This window comes from Heteronotia binoei, chromosome 15, assembly GCF_032191835.1.
Source record: "Heteronotia binoei isolate CCM8104 ecotype False Entrance Well chromosome 15, APGP_CSIRO_Hbin_v1, whole genome shotgun sequence".
NCBI classification, from domain to species: Eukaryota; Metazoa; Chordata; class Lepidosauria; order Squamata; family Gekkonidae; genus Heteronotia; species Heteronotia binoei.
This window is the reverse complement of record NC_083237.1, coordinates 15,030,657-15,049,085: the sequence shown is the minus strand read 5'-3', so window position 1 is coordinate 15,049,085 and position 18,429 is coordinate 15,030,657. Positions and strand designations below refer to the sequence as shown.

At 42.5% G+C, this 18,429-nt stretch overlaps 1 protein-coding gene across 1 annotated transcript; it reads left to right on the top strand.

Moving 5' to 3' along the window:
- The first annotated feature begins 39 nt into the window (after window positions 1-39).
- LOC132583128 (vomeronasal type-2 receptor 26-like) lies at window positions 40-17,997 on the top strand. The gene is made up of 7 exons (XM_060254799.1): window positions 40-508; window positions 674-757; window positions 1,859-1,918; window positions 2,374-2,557; window positions 7,872-8,163; window positions 14,140-14,266; window positions 17,099-17,997. Exons 1-7 carry the CDS (start codon window positions 40-42, stop codon window positions 17,995-17,997), a joined length of 2,115 nt encoding a protein of 704 aa, XP_060110782.1.
- Window positions 17,998-18,429: the final 432 nt, after the last annotated feature.

Genomic DNA, 18,429 nt, shown 5'->3' with positions numbered 1-18,429 from the left:
AAAAGCGATGCGTGCATCACGGTCCTCTAGAACGAGGTCATGGCGGGTGTACGAGGTCTCTCATGGAGAAGGAAGGAGACGCTGGATCTGCTTGCCCTCTGGGGTGAGCAAAGGATACAGAAGGCATTAAGGCAGTCGCACAGGAACATAGACATCTACGAGGAAGATGCTGCCGGGATGCGTTCCCACGGTCACAATAGGACTGCGCAGGAGTGCCGTAACAAAACGAAATCCCTGCAATTAGAGTACAAGAAGGTGGTGGCACTTAATTCAAAAACCGGGCAAGACACAAAGACTTGCCCATTTCATGAGGAAATAGATAATATACTGCACGGAGACGCAGATGTCTGGCCGAAAAGAGTGACGCAAAGCTCGGAGAGAAATCATCCAAGCAACCGCTGCCCCAAGGAACTGAGACCACTGGAGGAAACTCTACTACTTTTTGAAACAGAACTGCGTGGAGAGGAGATGGTGCAATCCGTAATCACGGAGGCTAACGATGGCGCAGGTGTGTCCTGAAGAATGACATTTTAAGGGGTTTGCATAATGGGGGGGGGCAGAGAATGCTTCCCACGTCTTTGCGGTGCAGGGATTACATGAGAATGAATGGTTAGTGCTTAAGGCTATGCTTCAGCAATTGTGATCGGAACTGTGTATTATTTCCTTATTTTAGATGTTGTGTACTTGATGTCAGACATTACAGAGGGAACGTTGGAAGATAGCGACCAAACACAACTAGAGGTTCTGCTGCAGGAAGGTGAGTTGACTTAGCAAAGATTTTTCAATAGCTGCTTTATAACTGGAAGTAAGGCTGACTTCTTCTTCTCTGCCCAAGGATGGCTATCTGCCAAGCCAAGGCGAGCTTTCTCCCCAAAAATGCCGCCCCATCTCTCTGTGAGGTGGGATTACAGCAATCCACCACCATTTCTTAGCCAGTCAAGGGAGCCAAAGTGGATTGCGGGTATCCAGTAAGTCTACCTGCCTAGCCTAGCTAGCTACACAGCCCTGCAAAGCAGAATCTCCCCACCTCCCAAAACTCTTGCTTTCCATGAGATAGCAGAGGCATATCGTGACATTTATGGGGGGGAGGGCTCCCACTGAGTCGGCACTAATGCTGCCTGACTGCCTTGGCAGACCCACCACCACTCAAGAAAACTCATGATGTCCCTTAGCTGGCCAAGGCAAGGAAGGATACCTATTGGGGGGGAGGGGCTGCCTGCCTGCCTGGGCTGGGCTGGAAGCGAGCCAAGGACGGCTGAGAGTGCTCTCCCAGAGTGGGGACTCACACTGCCCCCCTGCCTTTGCTCTCTACCAGCCCAGCCCAGCCCAGGCAGGCAGCCCCTGCCCACCCTCAGAAAACATCCTGCTGTGCCTTGGCCAGGGGCTGCCTGCCTGGGCTGGGCTGGAAGCGAGCCAAGGACGGCTGACAGTGCTCTTTTTGCTATGCTCATCTTTTCCTGGGCCCCTAATGGCTGCAGTTAGAATAGCATTTAAAAATACAAGGAAAGATGTTCATCTGGACAAAGCATGACACTGGCTTCAAGGGCCCCTTTCAAGGGCCTTCGTCAAGCTGTGGCTGGGCCAGATTGCACCCCCCCATCCCGCCCTTGACATGCCACTTCTTTGAGTTCCTATAAAGTAGAAAGGTGGCTAATACAAGTTTAAAAAGAAAACTGGCAGGGCTTCTAGTGTTCTGGCTCCGCTGATGGACCTCCTGATGGACCTGGGGTTTTTTGGCCACTGTGTGACACAGAGTGTTGGACAGGATGGGCCATTGGCCTGATTCAACATGGCTTCTTTTATGTTCTTATGTAAGGTCTTACTGCGTGATTAACACCACATTGGTTCAATGTTTCAGACATGGACGATTGTTTCCAGTGTCCAGAAGATCAGTATCCAAGCAAGGACCAGAATGAATGTATTCCCAAGGTCTATAACTTCCTCTCCTGCTCTGAACTTTTGGGAATCACTTTGGCATGCTTGGCTCTATCTTCTTCTCTGATCACAGCTTTGGTGCTAGGAATTTTCATTAGACACCAGAATACTCCCATTGTCAAAGCCAACAATCGGGATCTCATTTATACCCTACTCATCCTCCTACTGTTCTGTTTCCTCAGCTCCTTGTTATTCATTGGTTGCCCTCAGACAGTGACCTGCTACTTCAGACAAGCAGCTTTTGGCATCATCTTCTCCATGGCGGTGTCTTGCACCTTGGCAAAACTATCATTGTTCTGCTGGCTTTCATGGCTACCAAGCCAGGAACCAGGATGAGGAAATGGGTGGGGAAAAGGCTGGCAAACTCTATCCTCTTTTGTTCTTTAATGCAAGTAATTGTTTGTACTGTGTGGCTCTGTACTTCTCCCCCATTCCCAGGTCTTCTTGACACACATTCTCTGGATAAAGAAATCATAGTGGAATGCAATGAAGGGTCAGCCATGATCTTTTATGGTGTTCTGGACTACCTGGGGTTTCTGGCCAGTGTCAGCTTCATGGTGGCTTTCCTAGCCAGGAAAATGCCAGATTCTTTCAATGAAGCTAAGTTTATCACTTTCAGCATGTTGGTCTTTTGCAGTGCTTGGTTGGCATTTATTCCATCTTATCTGAGCACCAAGGGAAAATATATGGTGGTTGTGGAGATCTTCTCTATCTTGGTTTCTAGTGCTGAATTGTTAGGTTTCATCTTTTTACCTAAATGCTACATAGTTATTCTTAGGCCTTGGTTGAACTGCAAGGAGCAGTTGGTTGAACTGTAAGGAAAAATTAGAAACATAGTTGGTGATTAAGTTGATTTCTTTTGCATTATCCTTCAAATGTGATGTTTATCTTGAAAGTACAACCCATACACTGTTAATTTGTTCTTCCTCATTTCTCATTTATTTTTCCTCATTGAAGTAGGACTTACAGGGAAAGATTGATTGACTGATTGATTCAATGTATAAACTGCTTTCCCTGGAGGGCTCAAGGTGGCGAACAACATGCAGAGTGTTGTACAGAGCCACTTTGGTGCAGTGGTTAAGTGCATGCACTCTAATTAGGAAAACTGGGTTTGATTCCTCACTCCTCCTCCACATGCCGCCCAGCTGGATGATCTTGGGTCTGCCACATATATCTCAAGAGCAGATTTCTCAGTAGTCTCTCAGCCCCACCTACCTCACAGAGTGTCTGTTGTGGGGAAAGGAAGGGAAGGAGATTGTGAGTCACTCTGAGACTCCAAGTGAAGGGTGGGGTATAAATCCAACTCTTCTTCTTCTTCATAACAGTGTATCAATAAATAAAACAATTTGAACAAATTCAATGAAACAAAATAATACAGAGCAACAATATGTTCATCCAAAGGCATCTGATGGAGGCCAGACTTGATGGTGAACCATCACTGTCCACAACCATAGGCCTGGTGGAACATCACTGACTTGCAGACCCTGCAGAACTGTACCATGTCCCCCAGGGCATGGATTTCACCAGGCAGAAAGTTCCACCAGACCAGAGCCAAGGTTGAAAAGGCTCTGGCCCTGGTTGAGAACAACCAGATATCCCTCCTTTATCAAAGAAAGGGTGCTTAAGAACACCCAAAGCTATCTGAGCCAATGTGTTGCACTAGTTAGAATGTCATACTAGAATCAAGGAGATCCAGGTTTGAATCTCACCTTTTCCACAAAAGCTTGGTGGGGGATCTTGGAACATTCAGAAATTGTCAGCCTAGCCTGCCTCACAGGGTGACTTTAAAGTTCAAATGGAGATGTGGGACACAGCTGTATTTGGGAAGGGCACAAACATGCTTAAGTACATCCTTAAGGTTTAACACACAGCTATGCCTGACTGAGAAGAAGAAAAAAAGGACAGAAGAGTACCAACATACTAGTCTTATCTAGCCTTGAACTATGTCTTACTGTCTAACCGCATTTCTGAATTTCCATTGTGTTTCTATGTAACAATAGAGAAGTAGGGGGTTCTTATAGCCCATACTGGATTTATCTGGTCAAAGTGGACACATACATATTGAATTCCGTGCTTTGCCGCAGTGTTCAACCAATGGACTAATGCCAGGCTGGCAAAGTGTATCAGTAGTGTGTGGTTGGCTCTCGCAATTAAATTAGACAGGATGTTGCAGCCAATTAGTACATGTATATTATAACATGTGCCAGTGTGTCATCAATGTGTCATCAAAGATATATGAGCTTGTAACCATTTTGAAAGATTTAAGAGCAGCTTGGTAACGGGTTTTGGCTTGGCTTTTGGCTCTGGTTATTGCAATGAATGTATTTCCCCCCCCCCCCTTTCTCCTTCACCTGGACTCTGGCTGTTTGTCTTTTATTGACTACGGGCATTCATATGTGCAGATTTATACAACAGAGGAGAAGAGAACAATGTAGACTGGTTTGGGCCATCATTGGTGGGAAAGACAGGGTTATAATGTTTATTACACAACACATTTTGGTTAAACTTTGCAAAAGGGATGGTCACTGTTGCTATCAATTCACATGTTACTGATGCAGCCCTATGGGCAGAGGGCAAAACTGCTCATACAACATTCATGTACCATTAAATAGGGTGTTTTTGGGTTGGTGCATGGAGCGAATGGGCACCCCTGTAGTAATAAATAACACTGAGTGCAATAGTGGGTTGTGACCAACCCATTGTCTTGGACCCAGCGAAGTACAATTGGAAACATAAACAGATGTTGAGCAGCTGCACTCGTGCCAGATTGTGTACAAACATTAAGCCCTGTCCTCCTTGTATGTTATCATGCCCACAACTGGTTGCATGGGGTCTTGTGCCAGCAGAATTACATGTGGATTGTTTTAACATGAGCATTTATGCAAGAACTTTAATGTAAGTGGAATTTTGGCACTGGATCTAACAGCTGTTTCCAAAAGCCACTCTAATCCCAACTGAATCCCAATGAACACACTTGGCTTTAGGAAAATGAACATGGCTAGGGAAATGAGCAAGGCTTGAATGATAGAGACCAGCCACACACATTCTCCCCCACAACAAGCACATGCAGTCCATTTCAGTAGGCTAGGCATAAATCATTATGGCTGCAGTCACACGCACAAAATTAATGCACTTTCAATCTACTTTTGGTGCACTTTCCAACTGGATTTTATTGTGTGAACTGGCAAAATCCAGTTGGAAAGTGCATCGAAAGAGGATTAAAAGTGGATTATTTTGTGTGTGTGACCACAGCCTATGTCTCTTTCTCAGGTCATTTTGACTTTTGCAATTTCTTGTGATGCATATCTCTCATGACGAATTTCATCAGCGTTGAGATTAGAAAAACATCCCCCCACCACCACCCCTGACACACACACACACACACAGCTTTCTGCTGCAAACTTGCTCTCATTCAGCTCAATCCTTTGGAGACTTCAGTGCTGTAATTATTTCAGATTACTAGCTATGTGTTTTCTATTTGGGCAAGTCCAAAAAGGAATATCCTTCAGCCAGCTATACAATCAACAACTAAGTCTAAAAGTTTAGTATTAAAATAGCTCTCTGCCATTTAGACCTGGGGTGATGGGATGTGAATGGTGTCCACTGAGATAATCTTTGACTTTTTCAAAAACTTTTGGAGTAGAAAATTAGCAGCTGGCAGAAACCAAACTGAAGGAGCGTGACAGAAACCAGATGTGCAAGATTCAGCTGAGATGGCAATGTTGTTTGGACTGCTGCTCTTGTTGCTCCAGATACAGGTGCCTTCAGCTGAGAACAAGGCACAAACTATTATGTGCTCCATGACCAATCTTTCCCAGGTGACATATGAGTATTATCAGGCTGGGGACCAAATCATTGGAGCAATTGGATCACTGTTTGGCGATTTATTGGGGGAAATATCTTTCAGGGATTATCCCAAAACAAAAATCAAAGGAGAACTTATGTAAGATAATTCCCCCCCTTCAATTAACATAAGGCCAGTCATAACTTCAGAAGGAGGTCATATAAGCAAAGCAAGACTGCATACATGCTACTTGAAGATGTACTGAGTATTAGTAGGTTTATTCAAAACTGCTTCTCTGCTTCCTAGATCATCTTGGTATTGCTCCCTGTTTCTGTCCATTTCATATTCCACCCATTCCTATTTCACATCCCATTGCTTCCCGTCTTCCAGCCTTCTCATTACAATATGATTCTCCCACTGTGACCTTATCATGCATTTGGTGAATGATTCCTTGCATACTTTTTTTCCAGAACAGTATGATTTTATTTCAGAAAGCTGATACAAGTTTACAATTATACAAAGCCAAAACTGCTATTTTACAAATTGATTGTTACATATTAATATTACATATTATTTTATTTTATTTATTTATTATTTTATTTTATTTGTATCCCGCCCTCCCCGCTGAAGCAGGATCAGGGCGGCTCACTGCATAAAACCTCACAGAATTAAAACAATACATATTATAAAATAGTACATTCTATAAAATTATATATTTAGAAATTAAAACACCATATCATTTAGTGCTCAGATCTAGATAGGACTTATTAATGCTAATTAATTACTAATTAGGACTTATTAATGCCAAACCAATAAACGGGAATTAGACATGCCATAACCAAAATTACTCAAAGCAAAATAATCTAGGAAAGGGGACCATTTAAGAAGAAGGGTAGACTTGAGGTATAGTCTCATCCTATCAGCAGGATTGTGTGCGATTTTGTCTAAGATGAAATATTCCCAGCATTTACTCAGCCAAACAATTAATGAGGGAGGCAAATTCAGCCTACAATTCGACGCAATTGCAAACTGTACCACAGTTAGCAGCATGGCTATCAACTCCTTCTTCTGCTCTGGTATCTTAACATATTTCTGATTTATCCTTTCGGCGAATTTTGCATCACATTGATTTTATTTTCATTTGACTATTAAGATTCTGTTAGTTACAGTATAAATTTGTGGTGGACTGGCTAGGGTGTCAGCTTGCCCAATGGCGAGTGAGCCCCTTGATGAAGTGGCTCCCCTTAAACTTGAGACAATATGTTAAAAATGTTAATGACCTTTTAGTAGCTTGAAAATAAAATAGACATTCCAATATTACTACTGTAATGCAACTAAAATTTATGTCGGATTTAGGGTTGCCAGCCTCCAGGTGGGGCCTGGGGATCTCCCGCTTTTACAACTGATCTCCAGTTGGCAGAGATCGGCTCCCCTGGAGAAAATGCAATCTGTATTTACATTTAGTATCTACTGTATACTGCCAGTAATATGTACAATTTATGTACACTGTAATTACTAAAATACATATACATTTATTTCACAAACGTTTTAATTGAACCTTTTTCCCATCTCTGTATTTTTGAAAATGTTATTTATTTCTTATAAAAATTAAATGATAGCCATGGAGTTGTGAGTCGGCATCCAATATTTTTAGACTCAGTCTGCCACTGATATAAATTTTGATGTTTGCAAAGATCCAAACCAATTCCTTTTCATGTAATGTTTCCTATTGTATTGTAAACTAGCTACTCAGTAAAGACTGCTGTTAAAAGCAATTCTTCAAGACTGAGGCCTTAATGTAAATATTAGATGAAAGATCCTGCTCATAGTGTGTGTGGGGGGGGTTCTCCTTAACCCACACAATTCTTCCACCCAATACTTAGTTTTATTTGAAAATGTTCACAAGACTTCAGTGAAAGATGCCAATATTCTGGGCCTGTGCTTAAAAAAAAAAAAGACAGTACAAAAACCTGTACATTAAACTGAAATACTTAGAACAATTAATAGAAACTCTTTGTTTATAAAAAAGCAAAAAAGTGCAAACCCATATTCAACATTGAGTATCTCCGTGATGATGTGTACTGTGGAAAACTCCAAAATTAGTGTCATGAATACAAACTACGTTTCACATATAATGTAATTCTTCCTTTAGTACTTTCCCAAAGGCCTACCAACATGTGCTTTCCTTGATATTTGCTGTGAAAGAGATTAATGAGAACCCAAAGATCCTCCCAAATGATAGTCTTGGGTTCTATATATACGACAGTTATATCAATGCAAGGATGACTCTTCGGAATACTCTGAAACTTCTAACTTGCTGGAGTACGATTGTCCCCAACTTCAACTGTGACAAGTCAAAGAATCTTATAGCTGTCATTGGTGGTGTCACTTCTGAAGTATCCCTTCAAATGGCAAATATCTTAGACATCTACAAGATAACTCAGGTAAAATAAGGCATGGCCCATGAAGTGTTTTCAAATCATATAATATCCATAATATAATGGTGTCCTCAGGTCTTCAGAGCCAGTTTGGTGTAGTGAGAGCCACTTTGGTGTAGTGGTTACACGCGCGGACTCTTATCTGGGAGAACCAGGTTTGATTCCCCACTCCTCCACTTGCACCTGCTGGAATGGCCTTGAGTCATCCATAGCTTTCGTTGGAGTTGTCCTTGAAAGGGCAGCTGCTGTAAGAGCTCTTTAAGCCCCACCTACCTCACAGGGTGTCTGTTGTGGAGGGGATAAAGGAGATTGTGAGCGCTCTGAGAATCTGAGATTGGGGTGGAATATAATTCCAATATCTTCTTAAAATAAATCCAATATCTTCATTAGACTTCTTAAAAAGAAAAGGTGAAACAAATGGAGTAAGACTTATCTATACAACTTATTCATTGCTCCAGAAAATTGCCTTTGAGGGAAATGTTTTGATCCCAGTCAAATAGTTTACACTTGTCATTTCTCTTTATGATTTTCTCATGGGAGGGCAGGAAAAAAAGGAGAAAAATATATATAATCTAAAAAAAATTGTCTTGGACTTCATTAGGACAGACTCAGGAATAGTTTCATCCATCTAATTTGCCACTTATGTTTCTGATGAGCATCATTCATGCAAGATGTTTGTTGGGGGGCAGCTTCTGTCTGGAAACTATTTAGTTGTACACCAGGAACTGAACCAATCTGCTCACAGCATCCCTATTGAAAACTAATGCCGCTAATACTAGTATGTTCCCTCCTTCTTGTACATTTGGCAAATAATTTTGATAGTAAAAACCATTATTGCATTTTTACATTGAATTTTCCCATCAGTGATATGAGAAAGGTTGAATCGCCATTTCACCAAAGTACTACATTCTACTATATAAACCTATTTCATTTTGCATAGCTTGCCTATTGTGTATACGCTCCATTGAGGAATTCTGAAACCCAGCTCTCTTCCTTCTACCGGATGGTTCCCAATGAAGAACTGCAGTACACAGGAATGGTCCAGCTCCTTTTGCATTTCCAGTGGACATGGGTTGGGATCCTGACAGGGGACAATGAGCTAGGGGATAAGTTTCTGCAGACCCTAATACCGATGCTTTCCAAGCGCAGCATTTGCATAGCCCATACTGCCAAACTACCAATCATAAATTTCAACTTAAACTTGATGGAACTGCTGATAGCCTTGAAACCACTGTACTATTCACTAACAAAGTCCACAACCAAAGCATTTATTGTCAATGCAGACTATAAGACAGTTGCAAATTTGAATTGGCTGATATACATGAATTCAATGACAGAAGGCATTCTGGAAACCTCCATAGGTAAGGTGTGGATTATGACGGCCCACTGGGAATTCTCTTTACTATCAATTTATAGAGGGTTGGATATCAATGTCTTCCATGGGGCCTTATCTTTTGCCATACACTCAAAGGAAATGGTGGACTTTCCCAAATTCCTTCAGTTCCTGCAACCTAACTCACCAAATGGAGATGGATTTCTCAAAATCTTCTGGGAACAGGCATTCAGGTGTTTGTTTGTTGATTCCATTGAGGGGGTAGAGAGCAGTGAAATTTGTACAGGGGAAGAGAAGTTGGAGAGTCTGCCTGGAGTTTTCTTTGAAACAAGCATGACTGGCCAAAGCTACAGTGTTTACAATGCAGTTTATGCCATAGCCCATGCTGTTCATAAGATGTATGAGTCCAGGGCAAAACTGAAAGAATTTATGGACAGAGGTAGAGTGGATCCTTCAAATTTGCAACCTTGGCAGGTAATTTTTCACATTCATATTTACTGTCTTGGCTAGAACAGGAGAGAGCCAGTTTGGTGTAGTGCTTAAGTGTGCGGACTCTTATCTGGGAGAACCGGGTTTGATTCCCCACTCCTCCACTTGCACCTGCTGGAATGGCCTTGGGTCAACCATAGCTCTGGCAGAGGTTGTCCTTGAAAGGGCAGCTGCTGTGAGAGCCCTCTCCAGCCCCACCCACCTCACAGGGTGTCTGTTGTGGGGGAGGAAGGTAAAGGAGATTGTGAGCCGCTCTGAGACTCTTTGGAGTGGAGGGTGGGATATAAATCCAGTATCTTCTTCAAACAAAGTTGGAGGCCAGTAGCACCTTTAAGACCAACAAAGTTTTATTCAGAATATAAGCTTTCGTATGCATGCACACTTTGTCAGACAATGAAATGGAATATATAATGAACAGTACTGCATATAGCTGGTGGGCAATGGTTAAGTATGCAAAATAGTACAAAGTTAGAATCCAATGGCAAAATAGTGAAATTAACAAATTGAAAGAATAACAAGTTTGGTCTGGATAGCATCGGTTGTGTGGAAAAACAGCAAAGGCAATAAACATGTTAGAATTGAAGAATGATGGTGAGAGTCCACCATCACAAGGCAATAAATGCAGAGACTGTTAATTTCTCTATTTCTCTTCAAGCATGAGTTAAACTGAGAACATCTTTTTCTTAGAGGTGTTTCTGTCCAAGTAAGTAAGGTGTGGTAACATTCAACAGAGGAATTCAGCAATATGGACAATGCATCTAAAAATTCCATCACTCCTATGCTCTGACACCTTTCTGCTCCTTATTCTCACTCTCAGCTGAAGGCACTTCTCAAGTCCACAAACCAAATATTGCCTATATTGTTTCTTCCTATGGACCAGTTGGGGAAACTCTCATGGGAGGCACTATAGTTGGTTTTCTTCCCATGTTGGTCAAGAAATGTCAAATGCCTGAAGAAAAACTGGAAGTCTGCTAATGCAGCTTTCACTCACACTTGGCTAGGAAACCTTTAGATACGGAATAGCAGAATGTGGTCTGTTCAACACAACATGTCCAAAGGAACATTCTTTGCACAGAAGAATTTGAATGCAGTGCTCAAATTTGGATTTTTGGAGGTATTTTATCAAAATGCATGTGTGCATCTGTAACACAGATGACAAGGAGTTGGGGCAAGCAAGAAAGGAATGAAGGGCATCTGCTTATGGTGGTGGTGGAAAATGCTGTCAAGATGCAGCAGACTTATGGTGACCATGCATGGTTTTCAAGGCAAGAGATGTTCAGAGGTGGTTGGGCGTTGCCTGACTCCGTATATAGACCCTGGATGTTCATGGTGTTCTCCCATCCAAATGCTAACCAGGGTTGACTTTGCTTAGATTTTGGGATCTTATTAAATTGGGATACCCTGGGCCTTCTAGGTCAGGGTGACCTGTTCACACCTATTTGAAAATATTAGAGTCAAGTATAAATAGGAGCAATTTTTTTCATGATCATTTAGTTAAATCTACCTTTTTCTCTTTCAATTCAGCTTCACCCTTTCTTGATGAGTATTTCATTTAACAATAGCGTGGGAGATCCAGTGCATTTTAATGAAAATGGTGAATTAGCATCTGGATTGGATATTGTAAACTGGGTTACTTTCCCCAATCGGTCCTTCTTAAGAATTAAAGTAGGAAGGATGGATCCACAAGCTTTACCAGGAAGAGAACTGAGCATTGAAATGGAGGCCATCACGTGGCACTACATGTTTAATCAGGTGGGACTGAGATATAGGTTATCAAATATAAATCTAACTGGTAGATATGTGGCTCTTGTCTGTGTATTTTATTTCTTCTTCCCTAATACCTCATAAAGAATGCTGAGCATTCAGTGTGAGAGATAAAACTTTGCTTGTACCCCTTGGAATGCAAATAATTGTCAAATTGGGTGGAATGGTGGAAGAGGAAAATGCTAAGCCATTTGTATGGGGGTGCAGTGGCAATGTTTTGTTTATGGGTTTTGGAAGAGTTTGAGAAGCTGAAAACTGCAGACTTTTATCCCTCAACCTTTCCACCATCACACTTGCCTGCCATGATTGTCACCAACTGAGAGCAAATTGGATTACCAGTATAGTATAGGGTGATGAAAGAGTCCTGTGGTTGCAGGGTGGTAAAGCTAAAGTATTGCAGTCTGAGCCCTCTGCTCATGACCTGAGTTTGATCCCGGCAGAAGCTGGGTACAAGTAGCCAGCTCAAGGTTGACTCAGCCTTCTATCCTTTCAAGGTTGGTAAAATGAGTCCCCAGCTTGCTAGGGGGAAAGCGTAGATGACCGGGGAAGGCGATGGCAAACCACCCCATAAAAAGTCTGCCGTGAAAATGTTGTGATGCAACATCACCCCGGAGTCGAAAACGACTGGTGCTTGCACAGGGGACTACCTTGACCTTTATAGGGTGATGAAACACAAGAGGCAATGATGTTTATCTCATCTTGCCAGTTCCCCCCCCCCCCCCTATCTTTTTCTGGAAAGTCCAAGGAAAGCAGGAAAGCTCCATTCATATGGCAATTCATGTCTTACTGTGATTGTTCTGCAAGTTAAAACAAACCCAAATTACAAAACCTGTTCCAATAAAATAGGGACCCTTTCCCTTACCCACGTGGATTTTGAGAGGAAGGGTCTCATCAGTGAGGGATGAAAATCAAACATTGAAAGTTACTACAGAGATATATACAGACCGGGAAAAAGAAAAAACAACGACTATAACGAAGAAAATTAAGGCGCTGACAATGAATAGAAAAGAGAATTACTCTAGTACTGATAGTTGGATCCCAACATCTTTTTCCGGTGGAGAAAAAAGCGAGAAGGGCCCCTTGAACTACTTCAAAATGGTCTTCAAGAAATCCTGAGATCTGCATGGACAGATGTCACATGAGTCAAGTACTATAATGATGAAAATAATTGAGTGAGCTTGTAATTGGCCCTGGCCCTTAATTCAAATAGTTATTTAAATAAGGTACATAATTGTTTAGGTGTTGGGGCAAATAATTCCATCCAATCACATTGATTTGATTTGATTTACAATCCTGTTATTTAAATTAATTAAATGTCTGATCAACATTTAAATATAATGATATTTTGAGGGCAGGCTGCACTAGGCATCCGCCCAGTATGCCTTTTGGGCAGGTCCATCCTGACTCCAAATTTAGCCAGTGCTTCCACCAGCATTCCTTATCACCACCTGTGCCATGAGGTACCAAGCCTCATCCCACTCTCCTGTTGTGCCACAAGGCACCTACCAGGTTCAAAAGATGTTATTCAGAGCCAAGGACACTCCTTCAGCTTGGTGTAGTGATTACGTGTGTGGATTTTTATCTGGGAGAACCGGGTTTGATTCCCTGCTCCTTCACTTGCAGCTGTTGGAAGGGCCTTGGGTCAGCCATAGTTTTCAAAGAGGTTGTCCTTGAAAGGGCAGCTTCTGGGAGAGCTCTCTCAGCCCCGCCTACCTCACAGGGTGTCTGTTCTGAAGGAGGAACGTAAAGAAGATTGTAAGCCACTGAGAACCAGGGTGAAGGGTGGGGTATAAATACAATAACTTCTTCTTCTTCATTGCACACTCAGCCACAAGGCATATGATGACTTGTTTCTGACACACCTGCCAGATGCCTCAGGGTGCTGGCTAATTAGCCCTACCTATCCTGAGCAGGCCACCCTATTCTGCCAACTAGTTTCACTTAGCCAGTTCACAACCAGGCCTATTTAACTGACAACCATATTTTGTGTGACAGCATGGAGCCTGGCTCCTGTGACAGCATGGCTTTGTACTGGACCAATCTGGCAAGACCCCTCCCCCAAATTCCTGCTCAGCCCTGAAATGCAACCAGCTAATTTGGCTTTGTTCTTAGACAAAATGCCTGCAAGTGAGAGGATGCAGATGAGTAAGCAGCCTGCTGCCCTCTTCTGATTGGCTGACTAGTTCTGTAGCAAACCAGAAGTGCCATTGCCCCATTCCAAGTTAACAGGATTGGAGCAAACTAATTCACATCATAAATCTGCCATGAATGTCTCTTATTTAACAGACTGTTGCATCCAGCCAGCTTTTTTACTCAACCTGAAAATGACCTGTACAAAACAGTAAAACTTTAATAAAGTAGAAGAGTGATTTTTTTTCTGCTAATGTTTTGACTAGGTGATGCCCCTTGCTGTGTGTAATGACAACTGCCACCCGGGCTACTACAAACAGAAGAAGGAGGGGGAGCAATTTTGTTGCTACAATTGTGTTCCATGTTCAGATGGAAAGTTTTCTGACCAGAAGGGTAGGGAACATCAAGTGTCCTATTATAAAACATTGTGTGATGTCCGATGTTCCCTCTAAGCTGCAGAGTCTTGTGAGCAAAAATTCTGCTTTGTGAGCTACTGGCATTAAAGTTGTGAGCTACTGGCGTTAAAGTTGTGAGCGACTGCATAAATGATTGTGTTCTGGAGTCATCCTTTCTGAGTCAAGACAAAAACCTGTGAGCTGGAGGCTAAAAATCTGTGAGCTACCTCACGCTAACTCAGCTTAGAGGGAACCCTGGTGACATCTTTCATTGATTCTGTTTTACCACCCCTTCGATTCTTCAAACGAACTTTGAGAATGACTGCCCTATACGGACAAACATCCAAAGTACTGTGCGAGGCATTGATCATTAAAGAAAACCTTATGTGTGGTTTGCTTATAAAATCTAAGCATGTAAAAAGCCTGATGATAACTTTAATTTAGACAGATCCAGGTGGGCAGCCGTGTGGTCTGAAGCAGGAGAACAAAGTAGGAGTCAACAAGGCCAACAAGGTTTTGAATATAAGCTTTTGTATGCAGGCATACGTCATCATGGAATGGCGTACAGTGAGCACAGCTACTCATAGCTGGTAAACACTAACTTTCTACCACTTTGCATTCTAAACCACTGCCTGCCAACTCTAAGTAGCTGGAATTATTCAGTACAGCCTTTTTATCATTAGGGTTTGTAGAATCTTTCGGGATCAAGTGCCGTGTTCTACTGGAGAAAGTTTTCCTTCCAGACGTTTCGTTCTCAGCTGCGGAGAACATCCTCAGTGGCGTTGCAGCCGGAGCAGGCGCTCAGACCTTCTTGGCTGCTGTGCATTGAGTGGAGCCAGGGCTGCTGGAGAGCTGCTATTTCTAGGAACTGCTATTGCCCTTTCATCACACCCCCTCCAGCCTAGAAATAGCAGCTCTCCAGCAGCCCTGGCTCCACTCAATGCACAGCAGCCAAGAAGGTCTGAGCGCCTGCTCCGGCTGCAACGCCACTGAGGATGTTCTCCGCAGCTGAGAACGAAACGTCTGGAAGGAAAACTTTCTCCAGTAGAACACGGCACTTGATCCCGAAAGATTCTACAAACCCTAATGATGTTACCAGCCGTGAAAACCTGAAATCTTTGATAGCCTTTTTATCGTTTATGCCCAGAGTAGTGGGAAGCAATAACCCTCTCATAGCCATAAGCCATTTTAAAAAGGGTCTGCTTAAACAGGAAGACTTTTGCTTGTCCCCTGGAGGAATCAGCTTCTCTCCCCACCCCCCCCCACCCCACTTTGGGGGAAAAGAACAACTCAGGCCTGATCTGCTCATGTGCAACAGACTGAAAATGGTAGACTGTTCCACTTAACAGCGGAACCTGTTGCAAGGATGCATTTTAAAATGTATGCTGTCATAAGTAGCTCACTGTACCCCCATTCCATGGTCTGATGAAGTATGCATGCATACGAAAGCTTACATTCTGAATAAAACTTTCTTGGTCTTAAAGGTACATTTGACTCCTACTTTGTTTTAATTTAGACGTTTACTGTTGAATCTCACAAGCACCATTGGTCGAATCTCATCGTTGTGTCTATTTCTACCAAAAGGGCAACTTTTAAAAAGACACCCTGGTAAACGTTCCAAAGAAGCCATTGTGTCTGGGGTGGTAGTTGTGCCTTGCTTTAATCCTCTGGAAGGATTGAATACAAATCATTCATGAGCAAAGGTAAACAGCCAATCAGGAAGAAGGTATAATAGAGCCTACTGGAGACAACTATGCCTTCTGTACATACATACCAACTAGGGCAGCTGTATTTATGGACTCACTGTTGATACAGAAGTAACGTTACACTAAAATGGTGAATGGCACAAAATGTATAGTGCAATCCTATACTGAGTTACAACTTAATAACTCCATTGAAGTATTTGCTCTTAAAAGGGGGAAACTCTGCTTAGGGTTGGATTGATAGTCTACTTGGAGGTAATAATACACACACTGAATTAGGGGTAACTTATTTTCAAGATCTTACAGCAGCTGATAGCTCATGTATAAATGGCATTTGATTGCATAGGAGCAGTATCAAACTGCTGTATAGTGGTTAAAGTGTAGGGCTACCCAGATTCAAATCACCACTCTGCTATGGGACATAAGAACATAAAAGAAGCTATGTTGGATCAGGCCAATGGCCTATCCACACAGTGACCCAAAAAACCCAGGTGCCAACAGGAGGTCCATCAGTGGGGCCAGGACACTAGAAGCCCTCCCACTGTTGCCCCCCCAAGCACCAAGAATACAGAGCATCACTGCCTCAGACAGAGAGTTCCAACAATACGCTGTGGCTAATAGCCGCTGATGGACCTCTGCTCCATACGTTCATCCAATCCCCTCTTGAAGCTGTCTACACTGGCAGCCACCACCACCTCCTGTGGCAGTGAATTCCTCCTGTGTCAGTGAAGCTCACTAGATCTTATTGGCCAGGCACACATGTTCAACCTAACCTATCTCACAGGGGTTTTGTGAGGATAAAATGGAGGGAAGGAGAACAATCTAAGATACTTTGGATTCCCAATGAACAGAAATGAGAGGTATAATTAAAGTGAGTGAGTGAGTGAGTGAGTGAGTGAGTGAGTGAATGAATGAAATAAAGCAAATGGAACCAATAAATTGCAAGAATATCTAAAGTGAATTAGATATTCACTTTAACTAAAGTGAATTAGATATTCAAATTAACTAAAGTGAATCAGTGAATAAATGAACAAACAAATGAGTGAATGCAGGGAATATTACTTCTTCATTTGGGTATATCTGGAAGCATGGCAAAGAATTGAATGTTTGACATATATCTCTTTCAGACATGGATGACTGTTTCAAATGCCCAGAAGATCAGTATCCCAATACACATCGAGATCTTTGCCTTCCCAAAGCTCTAAACTACCTCTCTTTCTCAGAACCTTTGGGGATTGCTTTGGTATTCTTGGCACTTTCTTTTTCTCTGGTGACATCTTTGGTGCTGGGAATTTTCATTAGGCATCGGAACACTCCCATCGTCAAAGCCAACAATCAGAACCTTAGTTATTTTCTACTCAGTACCCTTCTACTCTGCTTCCTTTGCTCCCTGCTATTCATAGGCAGGTCTCAGCCAGTGACCTGCTACCTACGACAAACTGCCTTTGGAGTCATCTTCTCAGTGGCTATTTCTTGTGTGTTGGCAAAAACCATCACTGTGGTTCTGGCTTTCATGGCCAAAAGGCCAGGGAGCAGGCTGAGGAAATGGATGGGGAAAAGACTCACCAGCTCTGTTCTTTGTTGCTCCCTTATTCAGGCCCTCATTTGTGTTGCATGGTTGTGTACTACTCCTCCATTCCCAGATCTTGACATGCATTCTCTTACTGAAGAAATCATAATAGAATGCAACGAAGGGTCGGTAGTCCTGTTCTACTGTGTTCTGGGATACCTGGGATTTCTGGCTATGATCAGTTTCACCGTGTCTTTCCTAGCCAGGAAGTTGCCAGATTCTTTCAATGAAGCCAAGTTTATCACTTTCAGCATGATGGTCTTTTGCAGTGTTTGGTTGTCTTTTGTTCCATCTTATCTGAGTACCAAGGGAAAATATATGGTGGCCGTGGAAATCTTCTCTATCTTGGCCTCTGGTGCTGGTTTAACAGCATTTATTTTTTTCCCCAAATGCTATATAATTGTCTTGAAGCCTGAACTGAACAACAAGGACCAAGTTATGATGAGAAATAAGTAGACTTTTAATTGTTTTGTTCATTTCCCAAATTGTGATGCAGAACTATGGGTAAAGTTGGGGGGAAAGTTCTAAAATACAAATTCCAGAAGTCACAACCAGGGTTTTTTGGGGGGTTTTTTGGTAGCAGGAACTCCGTTGCATATTAGGCCACACACCCCTGATGTATTCAATTTTCCAAGAGCTTACGGGGCTTTTAGTACTGAGCCTACTGTAAGCTGTTAGAGGATTGGCTACATCAGGGGTGTGTGGCCTAATATGCAAAGGAGTTCCTGCTACAAGAAAAGCCCTGATTGCAACCATAATGTCAGGCTCTGTAACTCTATCATGTTAAGATTATAAAATACTAACCAAATGGACTCTCCATACTAACCCACTGCCTTTTGTTATACTGTAGCTAGCATGCATATCAAAGGGAGAACGTTTGAAGTGTTA